The sequence below is a fragment of the Thamnophis elegans genome, chromosome 1, assembly GCF_009769535.1.
Source record: "Thamnophis elegans isolate rThaEle1 chromosome 1, rThaEle1.pri, whole genome shotgun sequence".
Lineage (NCBI taxonomy): Eukaryota > Metazoa > Chordata > Lepidosauria > Squamata > Colubridae > Thamnophis > Thamnophis elegans.
Genome location: NC_045541.1, coordinates 138893455 through 138907909, shown reverse-complemented (window position 1 = coordinate 138907909; position 14455 = coordinate 138893455). Strand labels below are relative to the sequence as shown.

The 14455-nt window shown below is 37.7% G+C and overlaps 1 protein-coding gene across 2 annotated transcripts in view; it reads right to left on the bottom strand.

Moving 5' to 3' along the window:
• Positions 1–14455, bottom strand: part of ZC3H14 (zinc finger CCCH-type containing 14) — a 40015-nt gene that overhangs the window by 20326 nt on the left and 5234 nt on the right. For both annotated transcript variants that reach the window (XM_032232747.1, XM_032232753.1), the window contains exons 2-6: positions 12806–12848; positions 9050–9164; positions 7790–7830; positions 7303–7498; positions 3557–3977 (exon numbers count right to left, since the gene is read on the bottom strand). In XM_032232747.1, the coding sequence (XP_032088638.1) occupies positions 3557–3977; positions 7303–7498; positions 7790–7830; positions 9050–9164; positions 12806–12848 (816 nt within the window). The remainder of the gene's footprint in view (positions 1–3556; positions 3978–7302; positions 7499–7789; positions 7831–9049; positions 9165–12805; positions 12849–14455) is intronic.

Below are 14455 nucleotides of genomic sequence, written 5' to 3'. Positions count from 1 at the left end.
CTACTACCAGTTTGCTCAGGGATGCCCTGCATGTACATGCCCAGTATGAAAAAAAATGTTTATGTGCATAAGCAAAAAACAAGATGGTGGTGTGTATGGCGCTGCCAAGAGAACCAGTTTGGGGGCGTGGCAGTCCGAGTTACTACCTATTCGGCCGAACTGGGCCAAACCGGTAGGAACCCACCTCTGATACACGTGTATGTGTGTGTGTGTGTCTCTATCTATCTATCATCTATCTATCTATCTATCTATCTATCTATCTATCTATCTAATATATATATATATATATATATATACATACATACATACATACATACATACACACACACACACATACACACAGAGTATATAGTATATATTATTTATATGTATATATGTATGGGTGTAGGTATATATATATGTATATATGTATATAGCTTACGTATATGTGTGTTATGAATGTATATGAGTAGATATATAATTTCTTTTGAGAGCAGGCAACAGAATTTCATTTTTCATGCGTGCCAGTGTGCTCACAGTAAAAAAATGACAAGAAAGGTTATCTTATCTTTTGGCATACAACATTACCTTGCTGGACTTTAAAAATTCAGCACATTTATATCTCCTTTTATCTTGAATGAATTAATGTAAGCGTATATATAATTATTGCATTTTATCTCCATGGCAGAGCAATGCAGTATACTGAGGAGAGAGATAATGTCCAAGATAAGATTGCTCACTATGTTTTGTAGAACAGAATTTGAACAAGAATTTGAATGAGACTCCTTCGTTCAAACTAATTACAATCAATATTGCTTGAAGTCACGTATTGTAAATGTGGTGCTCACATCAAATTTTTTAAAATGCAGATACTCAAAATATCTAAAATGGCAATAAGAGAACATTGAATACATTTGAATTTTATCTAAGGTTACAAAATTCTCAGAAATCTTAGTGGATGATTTATTATCTGTCTGAACAGGTTACAATGGAGAGGAGAAAAGATAAGAATTAGGAAAGACAAGAGCCAGCAAAGGATTGTATGTGTGCTTTTGTGTATGAATAATAAAATGCAGCTTACATAGCAAGCTTTTGGATCAGAACCCCACATAACATGCAGAAAATCTTCCCTCTAGCATATCTCAAATATTTACATGTATATATTAACAAACCAAAAGGCTAGAAATTTTCTTTTCTAAAGAAAGCTAATTAGTAGAATTCTCAAATTCAACAACAGTGTCTCTATTCAGTGTGAAATATATGTCAGTTATCTTAAAAAGCTCTATCGAGATCCTAATCATTTGTCCATTATACATGCACACTAGGGGTGGGTTCCGGCTGCTGCTACTGTCAGTTTGCTCAGGGACGCGCTGTGTGCATGCCCAGTAAGGAAAAAAATGCTTATGCGCATGCGCATAAGCAAAAAACAAGATGGTGGTATGTATGGCGCTGCCAAGAGAACTGGTTTGGGGGCGTGGCAGTCTAAGTTACTACCTACTCGGCCGAATTGGGCCAAACCGGTAGGAACCCACCTCTGATAAACATGTGTATGTATACGTGTGTGTGTGTGTGTACACACACACACACACAAACACATTACCCTCCTTCATAAAATCTCTGAAGGACCCCACACACTTAAAAAAATATTTTAAAAGATTAGCAAAACCTCACAGGATTTTAAGTAAGAAAAATAAAAAGAACCACTTTCACATGATTTGGTCATTAAATTTTGTGGGGAGGGGACTTCTACTATGGAGTATTTACAGTCCCGTCATGGACTATCCAAATGGGAACATCTGAGAATATGACACTATTATGTGCTAGATGACTTTTGTAAAAGGCCCAGAAGGCTTACAATCTAAATTTGATAGAGGAAGAAACATTAGAAAGGGAGAGGCAAGGGGATCAAGAGATGAATATCGTTTATTAATTTTTAGATTTGTTTCTCAGTGTTTCAACCTGATGTACAAAGATGAAAATATATGACAGAAAAATAAGGCAAAGTACAGACTGTAAATCACAACAATCAGCAATCAGAAAATACACAGTAGACAGTAGTAAACATAAGTATCAACTAGGAGACCCTAATTAAAAATATCCATGAAATGAAGCAAACTGAGATGGAAGCTTCAAACCCAAAACTGATACACCTTCCTCATACTAATTCCACAGTTTAACAATTGCATCTCTGTGAATGGAAATGCCTTAGAAATTAAATAGAGATTGCACAGATAAAGAAATAAATATACAATATAAATAAATATGTAGATAAATTCAGTTTTATACATAGAGGAATAGCCTCTAAGAAAAGTCAGGCCCATGCTATTTAAGCTAAAACCTTGAACTGAAGCTGGAATAGATCAATAACCAATGAAATTTGTGGACTGCCAACACTAAAATACCAACTATATCTGTTTCTTGAGATGGTGATGCATGCTTTAGTTATTTCCAAATTTGAATCACCATAATAGTTTTGACACTTCAACTAGCCCATAATGATGGGACTGGTCACAGGAGTTAAATTGCAGTTCTACTCACTTTTAGTCTGTTTCTGAGGCTATGAGAAAGCCTTTTATTATTAGCCATTTGTTATTATTAAAGCCATCAGGAGAAACTCTTTTCCTACCACTATTACCACACATCTTCTGAGGTTGTAAGAAAAGGCCTTCTTGGGGGCATCCTGAACCCTTGCCATCTGAGATTAAGCTAGCATCCCCCTTTCTTCTCCCTTCCAAGCTATCTGATTTAGGATCAGAATTATTTAGACAATTACTGAGAAACTTCTGGAACTGTCAGATGAATGTGGCTTGAAGAAAGACTGGTTTCCTGAATTCTTTGGAATATTTTTCACATACCTGGCTGGCAATGTTCAGTAGCTCATTTTCCATTCAAAGAGGAATGGCAGCTATGCCTATTTTTATATGTATGATACTTCCCATCTAAAGCATCAATATGATGTGCAAGATTCTATTTTATCCTCACAACAACCCTGTGAGGTAGGCTGAGAAACAGTGATTCATAAGGCTTCTTGGCTATGTGGACAACTGAACCACTGATGGGGAATAGTGGAATACAGCAGTACACAAAAATAGTAAAAAAATATAAAGAACTCAAGTCAGATGTCCCAACAAGAGTCTAAAATTCTAAATATATATCTCACACTGGCTAAGAATTGTCCACTCTTGACTGACTGTACTCCATGGTCTTATAGGAGAATATTATCAAGGAAAGCATTTCCTAATGGCAGAATGAATGAAACCATTTGATTTAATATTAATCAGCAGAATATGTCATGCTGGAGTTGTAAAAGTATTGGTCCCAACCAAGCCAATGGCCAGAAGAATAAAATTACAACATCTACTTGCCCTTTTAGACTAAAAACACATACCCACAGACACTTTTCACCTCTAATCCATAAAGCAACTAGAGCCTAGATGCCACAAAGTTTACATGCCAGTCATGAGATATTTTTGACCAACATCGCTATGTTTAGAACAGGAGACCTCAGGTATCCATGGAGATCTCTGTTTGTTGAGTACATGTTAAATACTGGCATAGCTTGGACTCACATACTTACCTCACTGCTAATTTTATCAGCGTTCCCTTTTGAAGGGGGCTGGTAACTCTCGGCCAAGCTGTCAAATGCATCTGGATCACAAAGTTGGATGGTTTCCTGTGACCTATCACCCTGTACATTAAGCTGCTTGCCAGTCTGCAGGTTGGTTGACTGTGGCAACCTCTGCAAGTGAACACTGCCTTCAGCATTTCGACTCGCGGGTGGACGGTAGATTTCAACCGTTGGGCGCGAAGAGCCATATGTTACTGTAACCAGAGGCTTCTTCCGAGGTAACCGATTCTCCTGTATAAAATTCAGATCTTCATCAATGAGATCATCTGGCTCAGGCTTAATGTCAATCACAGCTTCCAAGGAGGATAGCTCCCGTAAAGGTTTTACAGTTGACATTAACAGGGATGGTGACCCATCATGACTGGGCTGCCTGTGGAGAAAGGGGGTGATTAACTTTGTCTGCCATCTTTTAAGAAACAGCTTTGCAATAAGGTTAATGAGAAAGGCAGTAGCACAATATGCACAAATATAATTTACAAATTCTGTACATCATTTGTTCATCTTATCTATTGATATGGAGTAAAAGGGCAACAATCTAATCTACAAATAGCAGTTACCGTGTTTCCCTGAAAATAAGACAGGGTCTTATTTTCTTTTTACCCACAGAATATGGCTTGGGCATTATGGGAAGGGGTATTGTTTTGGGGTTGCCGGCAGCTGGCCCACAACCATAGAGCATACACCCAGAGCGGCCACTGCTGGAAGACTCGGTTTGGAAGCTGCTGAAAAAGCCATGCTGGGATGGTGGTGGCGGCGGAGGTACTCTGGCTCTGCAGCATCGTGAGGCTGGGAGGTGCGTGAGCAAGAGCAGAATAGCCACTCACGCAACCCTCCTTTCCAGCCATGCAGAGCGCCATTCACTGGCATTTCGAAGGCGCCAAGCCACAGGAGCCGGGCGGCGATGAAAAGGCGCTCACACGGCTTGGCAACACCCCTAGGTCAGTGAATGGTGCTATGCCCAGCTAGAAAGGGGTTTTGCCAGGTGGCTGCTCGTGAGCGTGGTCGCTTCATGGCTGTTGTGTTGCGGTGCTGCAACAGCACAACACAACCGTTTGTCCCTGAGGCTGTGCCCGGTTCTTTGCGAGTCTGCTCGCAAGAGAGCAGCCACCCAGCAACCCCCCTCTTCAGCTGGGCATAGCGCTGCTCACCAACCTAGAGGTATCCTGAAGGCGCCAAGCAACGCAATCACCTTTGCCTCCCGCCCCCCGGTTCCCGTGGCTTGCCACCTTCAGGATACCGCTAGATTAGCGAGTGGTGCTTTGGCTGGCTGGAGGTGGGGGGTTGTCCAGGGGGCTTATTTGCGGGGGAGGGCTTATATTTTTGCCTACCAGAAAAGTGTGGCATGGCCTTATTATCAGGACATGTCATATTTTTGGGGAAACACGGTATTTGACTTGACATTAGGGGGATTCTCCATTTTTCAATTATTTCCAACTGCTCTCATAACTATGATATTTGCAGAGGCAGGTTCCACTGAGCTTAATTTACTCTAAGTATGCAGTGACTAACAGTTATTTCTGATGCTTCCTTGGAACTTGCCAGGCCAAATATATTCTTATGTCTCTTTTAATTGAAAAAAAAGATAAAATCAAAAACTAAATAAGTAGCAGAGTTAAAAAAATAAAATAAGCTGCATTGAGAAGCTGAGGGGAAAACAAGGCAAATAAAAAACAAATTTCACACTTGGAGAGTATACATACATATGAACATGAATATACATGTAATTTTAAGGAGAAATACAAGAAAGACAGCTGTCCTACTATTTTCTATCCATAACAACATTTCTAAAGATGAAAATAAACACTGAGAACTATTTATAGCATTCCTAATAAATGCTGCACAGAAATGCTAAGCATATTTAATCTTCACAGTAGGATTTTCAAAATATTCAACTGAATTTTCAAACAGATTATTTATATCATTTAATGAAACACACCTATTGATTTCTGATATCTGGAAAATCAACATTTTGTTGCATAAATGTATGTGCTTTAGAACATATGGATCAGTGGTGGATTCCGGCCGGTATGGCCCAGTACGGCTGTATCGGTAGAGGCCGGAAGCAGTTGACACCGTACTGGTACGGTGGCTCATTTGGCCCACCCACCCACCTGCGTTCTATATCTGTTTTTACAGTAACCAGCCAATTGCACACGCATGCACAGCGTGCGGCACCTGCGTGACCTCCGACAAGCAGCTGGGTGTTGCAGGGGCGGTGAAGTGCACATGCGTGCACAGAGCACATGCACGAACAGGATGCCCAGCCCCGTGAGCAGTGTATCAGTAGCAATGGGGAGAGGAACCCATCACTGATATGGATAATAAATCAGTAACAGAATTCATTGTGAAAAATACTGACTGATTTTCTCAATTTATTCCAAAATTTTCTATTAGAAAATGATGCCTGGTTAAGCATATTAAGCATAAAATTTAGGCTAATTAATATCAATTCCCGCATAATCTAGAAATTATACTATATAGCATAATTTTAGCAGCATAGACTGGAACACATGAATTATCTTTGTAGTGAAGTTTGACAACTTTGTAAAAGAACTTTAAAGAAATTCTGACAGTGTCAATACATTCAAGTGCTACCAATTTTTTTAGGGCTTTCAAGATAACAATCTACGCTTAACCTACAAAGCTGTATAATGCTGATTAGATTTCCTGGCTTTACGTGAAGTACTGTATCAATGTGAAAGACAGATGATCCTGAATTTAAGGTAATTTCACTCTACCCAAAAGCGGCATAGAAATAAATACTGGTAGTCATTGTTTAGTGATGACAACTGGTATTGGCAACTCGGTTATTAAGTGAAGCATAAAAATCATGTGACCATCTTTGTGCTTATGAATTTACACAGAATGTAAATTCTGTGTAATGGCAAACACATGACTGAGAGACATGCTTCAGCCATCCTGTATACAGGCATTGATCACAAAGCTATTTTTTATCACAGTCATGTGAACAATAACTGTCTGAGGCAGTCACTAAATGACTATAATGATCAAGTTCTTCTCTTTGTTACATTAAGGTTTTCAGCTGAAATCCATTCCCAAATGAAGGTGTTTATGGGAAGTATTTACAAATACATACCGTATTTTTCGGAGTATAAGACGCACCAAGGTTTTGAAGAGGCCGCAAGTTTGACACCCCTGCCTTATATTATTTGATAAATCCTTCCATCAGTACTTTATCATAGGCCAACACCCCCTTACACAGATGTAAGCTAAACAGCCAAACATGGTTTATGGATTACTCATATGCTGTTAAGTCCCATGTTTCCTCTCTTGCACCTCAGGCCTTTTTTGATTCCGTCTTATTTCTAATCTCAAAGAAAGCCATCTGACTGCTTCCAAAATTGTAAATCTAATTTCAAAGTATGTTTGCAATCCTAAAGCATATACAAGTTATTGTATGCATGAATCATTGTTTTATGGATTGGTTGCAATGGAAAATAATATTTGTCACTAAAGAAGAACAGAGAGGAAAATACACAAGGGGAGAAAACACAAACACAAAGCTTTAGTTATCTAGGGCATTATACTTGAGGGAATCTAAGTAACAGTAGCTATTCTTAAAACTACTCAATTATTTTATGATGTAGCTGAGATCTCAACCACAAATGTTGTGATGAACATACTATTCATCTGCAATGTATCACTAGCTCCTATTATCTTAGTGAGAATCTTACCGAAGAGCAGCAGCTCTCTGTTCCTGAGAACTAGTAGAAACTCGGAAGTCGATTCTTTCAGGTCGAGAACTTGAGACTGTAAGAGGCTGTAGGATTTCTTCTCCAGTCCTCTCCTCACTCCCACCTGATGCACTTTTGCCAGAAGAGAGACTGCTCTCAAAAATGTTAGATTCAGAAGATTTTAGGTTTGTGGGCTCTAGGAAAAGAAGTAAAAGTTGTTTCACCTCAAAATTAAGGGTGGTATTTATACAGAACTGCAAATTGGCATCCACTGTGGATTCAATAAAAATATACATCCTCTTATTCATACAAAAAACAATTTTTCAAATTCACATAACTTTTTATTGCTTTTTGCCTAAACCATTGTAATCTTGTCTAAATAAATTTATGAATACTTTTTAAGGAATGCCAAAAATTTATAAGAAAATATGTGCACACATTCCTTTCTCAAGAGTTATCTCAAAGATTCCCTGTAGCCTTTACTTACCTGTAGTTACAGACCGAAGCTTATCTAAGACACCATGAAGCCTGAAAAATAAGAAAATATTTTAATAAATTTTAAATTATAACAAATCAATTCAAGATCCCAAAGTTACATGCAGTTGTTGAAGGCCCAGAGAAGCTGTCACCAAACTGTGTTGTCTATTATAAACTGGGAAAAGGAGTCACCATATTATTTGCAATTACAATGCAAGATATTTTACGTTTATTTGAAATCAAACCTAACTTCATTCTGACATTTTTTTATCCTAAATCTGCCTATTTTCTAGAATATGGCTCCAAGTGTACTATACAAAGATTAAATATGGTTCCCAGCTGCTCAAAACATTCACACTTCTTGTTTTAAAAAAAATTTCTAAAGGCACTGTAAAAAGTTTTCTAAAGATAATTTATGTTTAAATTAGTACCTAATACTTCAATAATCTTGTATTGTCCTGTACATCTTAAAACAGTTTTACAGGAAGAAAGTATGGAAGCTTTGATTTTAAACAAAATAATTATACATCCTCTGCCTACCTTGTTAAGATTTATTTTTCTAACCCATGAAAATAAGTAGATTGTTGTCCACTGCATTGCATTCTTTTCAGACTAGTGTGGGAAATAGAAAATATTGGGCTGTTTTTTGCCCTCCGTTCCCAAATTTCCAGTTTGCGTGTTGGGCCATTTTTCGCCCTCCCCTGAAGCCTGGGGAGGGCAAAAAATAGCCCAATGCACCTCCCAGAAGTTTGGAGGCTTCAGTGAGGCCTGTGCATATGCTCATTGACAAAAAGGTTAGCCATCACTGACACAGAAATTAACTGAGTCCACTATTAAAAAGATAAAAAAACCTATATTTTCTCTAGTGCAAACTGTATGGTCTCTGGGGGATTATCTTGTTTTTGAAAGTATCATTTTTCTCTTGAGCATGCAAATTATAATATCCCCATTGAGAAAAAATATTTTTGATTTACAGTTTTCAAAGATAACCAGAGAAGAATAAAATATTTCAGTGTAAGAATTCTTAATGTAAAGATTTTCTCTTTCTAGAAAACATTTCATACTCAATACATTTCTATTTTTCAATTCTTTATAGCAGAACAATAGCAAAAAATGACCTACAAAGGAAAAATGCTTTCCCCTCCCTCTCTTCTCCAAAAGGCTTTTCATCTTTAAGGATTATTTTATTTTAATGCTGTAGTGCTGTATTATTTTCATGCCTTATAATAAGCACATATATCGGTACACGGAACACATGGGAGATACATACCATACAGTAAATCTCACAGTGTTGTTTCCTAGAAAAAGGGAAAGATCCTCTGTCATCTGTTCTTGGCTCTTCTTATTGGCCACCATGACCATAATATAATCTGGCAGTTCTTCATCTGATTTAAAGAACAGAGAATAAATCTAAAAATTAAATGTTAAAGCAGCAACTATAGAGTTTTATCTACTTAATTTACCAATAGGTTAATCAAACTATTTTCCCATCTTCATTCTAAGTCTATGAATGTGATGCACAGAGACCATGAAGAAAAACAATGGTGGATTGAAGACAACTCCATAACAGCAGAGCTGATGGCCATGGTGACAAAAGGAACTGATGAATTGATCATTTCCTTGAAACTCCTGTCCTGATCAAGAAGGCTAGGATTACCCACAAACTCCAGTTCTTACAGCTCGGAGAGTCCGGGTAAAATCACCCTGCCTAAGCTGCAGTTCGGCACTTTCAAATGGACACTGGATTCGCCTACTTTCTCTTAACTACCTTAGGAGTTGCTTGTTAATGATTTCTGGTTGTTAAGAACTTCTGAAGGGAAAGTTTCATTACACTGGGAGAATTTCCTTCTACCTGGTATTTTATTGGATAAAAACATTTTCATGCAAGTTTAAAGTTTAAAAAGAAAAAACTTAACTTTTAAAAAACATCAAAGGGAGGATTAGAAGGTTGAGTTTTGGAAAGGTTCTAGATGGACTTCAAAGAATATTTCCTATGCTCATGGACCATTTAAAATTTTGTAAAAGAATATCTGGGTACTGTGAAATAAATCGTAAGAAATCTTCCTGTAGGAAAGTTGTGTTGATTGGAAAATAAATATATGATAAGAGGGGAATTTGAAAGTTGACTAAAGGGAACCAGAAGGAATTAAATATTACAATTAAAGAGAGTCATTAATACAATGGAGAAATATTATTCAACTATAGAAATTAGGGATACCTGAAAACAATGTACAGTTTCTCAGAAATTATCTACAAGTTTGTCTGGAAAAAAATAGATATAAGAGGCAGCTAAGTTTTGTGAATATCAAAAATAAAAAAAATGCTGATGGGCCAATTGTCCGCAATGTATTCTTTGTAAATATAATTCAATATAATTCATCTAAATTTTATATATTACTTGGTTGATAATAGTACTTTTAGATACTGTTACTTTGATGTAATTTTAGATGCAATCATATTTAATATAATTTTAGTGTTTACAATTTAATTTAGTCTGTATTCTGATCCTCAATTATAGATGTTAGCTGGGTTGTTTTATAAATGTATTTTAATTCTGTCTTAAACTTTATTTTGTTTAGCATCTCTATTGGTCTCTGACTGCAATAAACTGAATTGAATTGGATATGAGTGGATATATAAGAACTAATTTTACTGTATAAAACCAAGACTAATGTTAATTTGAGTGTGAATTTGAAAATGCCATAGTATAAGAGTGATATGGAAAAAGATGCCACAATGGATTTAAATTTGAAACCTACTGACGTCTAAAGGGGACATATAAATAATAAATCAGAAGAATGATTTGAAAAGTTTCTTATTTTGGATTTATGAAAGGGATGATTGAACTACTGAAGCTGTTCCTGAAAGCAGACAAAGAGAAAATGATAAGAAATTAACTTTGATGGGATTAAAAAGCAAGCTATATAAAAGTAAACTGTAGAAATATAAAGTGAATTTATTTGACCAGGGTTAAAATGTATATGTTGTGGTTCCTGCTAGCTATTCATTGAACTTCTTTTTGATTAGGACTGAATGACGAGGTATTAAATATCTGTTTATAGAGGAAGAAATAATTCTTTTGCTTTATTTCTAGAGAAAGTGCTAAATACAAATAACAAAATGGATTTATTTGATCAAGATCAAAACTTATGTGTTATTAATTTTTGGCAACTTTAATAAACTTTGGCTGATTAGGACTAAACAATGAGGTTTTTTATAATTGGCTTATTGGTAAGATATGAGATATGGGAAGAACAAGTATATTTTTTATTGAAATAGAGGATTAGAGTTACTGAAACTGTTTAAACTTATCTGGAGGAATAGGAGAGTCAGCTTTTATATACCGTGTTTCCCCGAAAATACAACCTGTCCTGAAACTAACGCCTTGCCACATTTTTCACGGGGGCAAAAATATCAGCACATCCCCCAAAATAAGTCCCCTGGACAACCACCCCCCCGGGCCAGGCAGAGCACTGTTCACCGACCTAGCAGTATCCCGAAGGGGCCAAACCGCGGGAGCCGGGGGGAAAGGCGCTCACATTGTTTGGTGCCTTCGGGTTACCGCTAGGTTGGGGAGTGGCATTCTGACTGGCCGGAGGGGGGAGTTGTCAGGCGGCTGCTCCCTTGCGTACTGGCTCCCGAAGAGCACGGGCACAGCCTCAGGGGCGAAGCAGCCATGAGGAGACCACGCTCATGAGCAGCAGCCAGGCAAAAACCCCTCTCCAGCTGGGCAGAGCACCATTCACTGACCTAGGGGGTATCCTTAAGGCGCCAAGGCACATGGCGCTCTGCCCGCTGCCGCAACTTGGCACATTCGGGATACCCCCTAGGTCAGTGCATGGAGCTCTGCCCGACTGGAGTGGGGGTTTGCGCGAGCGCCTGTTCTGCCCCGCCACGCTCCGAGCATAACTTCTTCTCCAGCTTCCAAACTCCAAAACTCGGCTGCCGAGTTTTCCAGCAGCAGCCGCTCTAGGAGTGCGCTCTATGGTTGTGGGCTGGCTGCTGGAAGTTTCTCTGTCCGGAAGACTCTCTGTCCGGCAGCCAACCCACAACCATAGAGCACACTCCTAGAGCGGCCGCTGCTGGAAGACTCGGCAGCCAGGTTTTGGCATTTGGAAGCCAGAGAAGAAGTAATGCTCAGAGCGCGGTGGGGACATAACAGGCACTTGCGCAACCCCCCTATCCAGCCGGGCAGAGCTCCATGCATCGACCATGGGGGTATCCCGAATGTGCCAAGCCGCAGCAGCTGAGGAGCAGGCAGAGCGCCACATGCCTCACTGACTTAGGGATACCCCCTAGGTTAGCGAATGGTGCTCTGCCCAGCTGGAGAGGGGGTTTGCCGGGCAGTTGTTCATGAGCGTGGTCACCTCATGGCTGCTTTGCCCTTGAGGCTGTACCCGGCTCTTCGGGAACCAGTTCGCAAGGGAGCAGCTGCCCGGCAACCTCAAAACAATAAGGCCTCCCTCTATAATAAGCCCAAGGCCATATTTCATGGGGCAAAAGAAAATAAGACCCTGTCTTATTTTCGGGGAAACATGGTATCCTTTATTTTCTTTTTCCTATCTGCACTTTTTTTCTTTTATTTTTTATATTTTTATTAGTTCGTATTAGTATTTTAACTTTGTATTGTAAATTTTAACAATTATTATTAAAAAATTGCTCTTCAAATAACAATTGGACCCCTTTTTTTCAAGATGAATCTGTCTGCCAAACAAGACCATTATCTGAAGCCTTTCTCAAGTGTCACCTTTTTAATGGTATTCCAACTTTGGAATTCTTCCCAATTTTTGTTTTCCTACGCTTTTAAAACTGCTAATGTTAGCATCTCAGTGCCTAACACTCCCTTTTGAAAATAATGTTGCTAACGTAGTTTACATTTTTTTTCTATTTTTATAATTATTTCCTAGCTGTCTTAGAAAACAGATTTATGGAAGATGAAAATACAAATTGGGCAAATAACTAAACAGCCTACATATCAATACAATATTTTGTATATTTTTACAGTTAAAATTACTATCAAACTTACCAACATAAGCTCCTAGTTCCTGTAGCTTTCCCTTTATAGCACTCTATATGTACAGGACAAAAAAAAAAGGGGGGGGACACAAAGGAATTCTTACTTTCAAACCATCAATTTTCTGACATTGTTTCAAACATCTCAAAAACGAAATGTTATTTTTCCCCAAGCAATCACATGAATAGCAAAACATTTTTAAAAACTTTATAAAGTATGTGATAGGGCTATACATGTTCCAAAAATTTTTTCGGATGTGCTCTAGTCTAGGCCTTGCATCTTTTTGCTATTCATTAAAGTATACCAAGTTTTCTTTGGACTTCAGTGCAAAAGTTGCAGTTGTTTTAGAGTTGGATTAACTTTAATGAGTAAACTCCTTAAATCATACAATTTTTTTCATACACTGAAGCCTGAAAAGAAGTTGCTTTAATGAAGAGCAACCATGCACTATGCTCATGTGAAGTCTTAAAGCACTTCTTCTCATTTGTTTTTATAAAAATGCAAAACCCCAACTGTATGTCAGTTATAGAGAACAGGTTCCTCACTTGAAAAACTCATATAAAATTCAGCACAAGGAAAACTAATAGAAGATGACAAGGCAGGGCAAGAATTCATAGGTGGTTTTTTTAATGATGTGTTTAAGGCGGAGATATACCATCAAAGCTGTAGCATTTAAATTAAATGTTTTCCTTTTTGGCTCAAAGATGATCTAATGAACATACTGACCTAGTTTACACACATTACATTATGATATAATGCAGTCTGCTAGGATTTGGCTTAACATGATGCATAAATTAAGCTCCTATAATGATCTAAACTATAATAAATTATAAAAGCAGAGTAAGGTAATAATAAACAGCTTTAATGGAGTCCTATGTTCATAGACTGCTACATTGCATATGATAATCAGATTATTTTATAAACTGACACAATATTTTGGAGATATAGTATATTTCAGTGGAGTATCCTTAAGGTTAGGAAAAATTTAGGAAATGTGTCAAGATTAAAACCAATTATAAAATAGTCAAATTATATCATAATTAGGCTTTAATAAATCGAGCTTTAAAATATGAACTTTTTTTAGCGTATGGCATGTATTACCCAGAAATCACTGAAGTGGCTGGCTATATGAACTATAGGAAATACACTGGATGCATAGAAATGAGGCGAGAAGGAAAAATTAAAAACAGAATTGATTCTCACTTGCCAAAGGAGATAATACATCACTTGTTATCTATCTGTTAAAGGTTCTGCAAATGAGATATAGCTTATGATATAAGCAGCTGATGGCCAAGTCCTAGAGTAAACAGACCAATACCAAGAGAGACTACAAAACTTCTGAGTTTTGAAGAGCTCCAACAGCCAAGTGAGAACCTCCTTGATTAATGATTATATATAATTATCAGCAACGAACATAATAAATATCCTAGATAAAACTCAGATGACTAAATGCAGGTATAGATCTCATCCTTGGATTGCTCAATATCTCTCGCATTCTGTAGTGTAGAACTTTTTATTTTGGATTATATAGACGGGTGAAGTTAAATATAATTTTGCCTTAACTTTGTGCCTAACAATTCTATATGCAATATTCAGAACCTGTGCATAACTTATCCACAGTGGATCGTGATATGTAGGCATCCCCAACCACCCTCCCTAGAA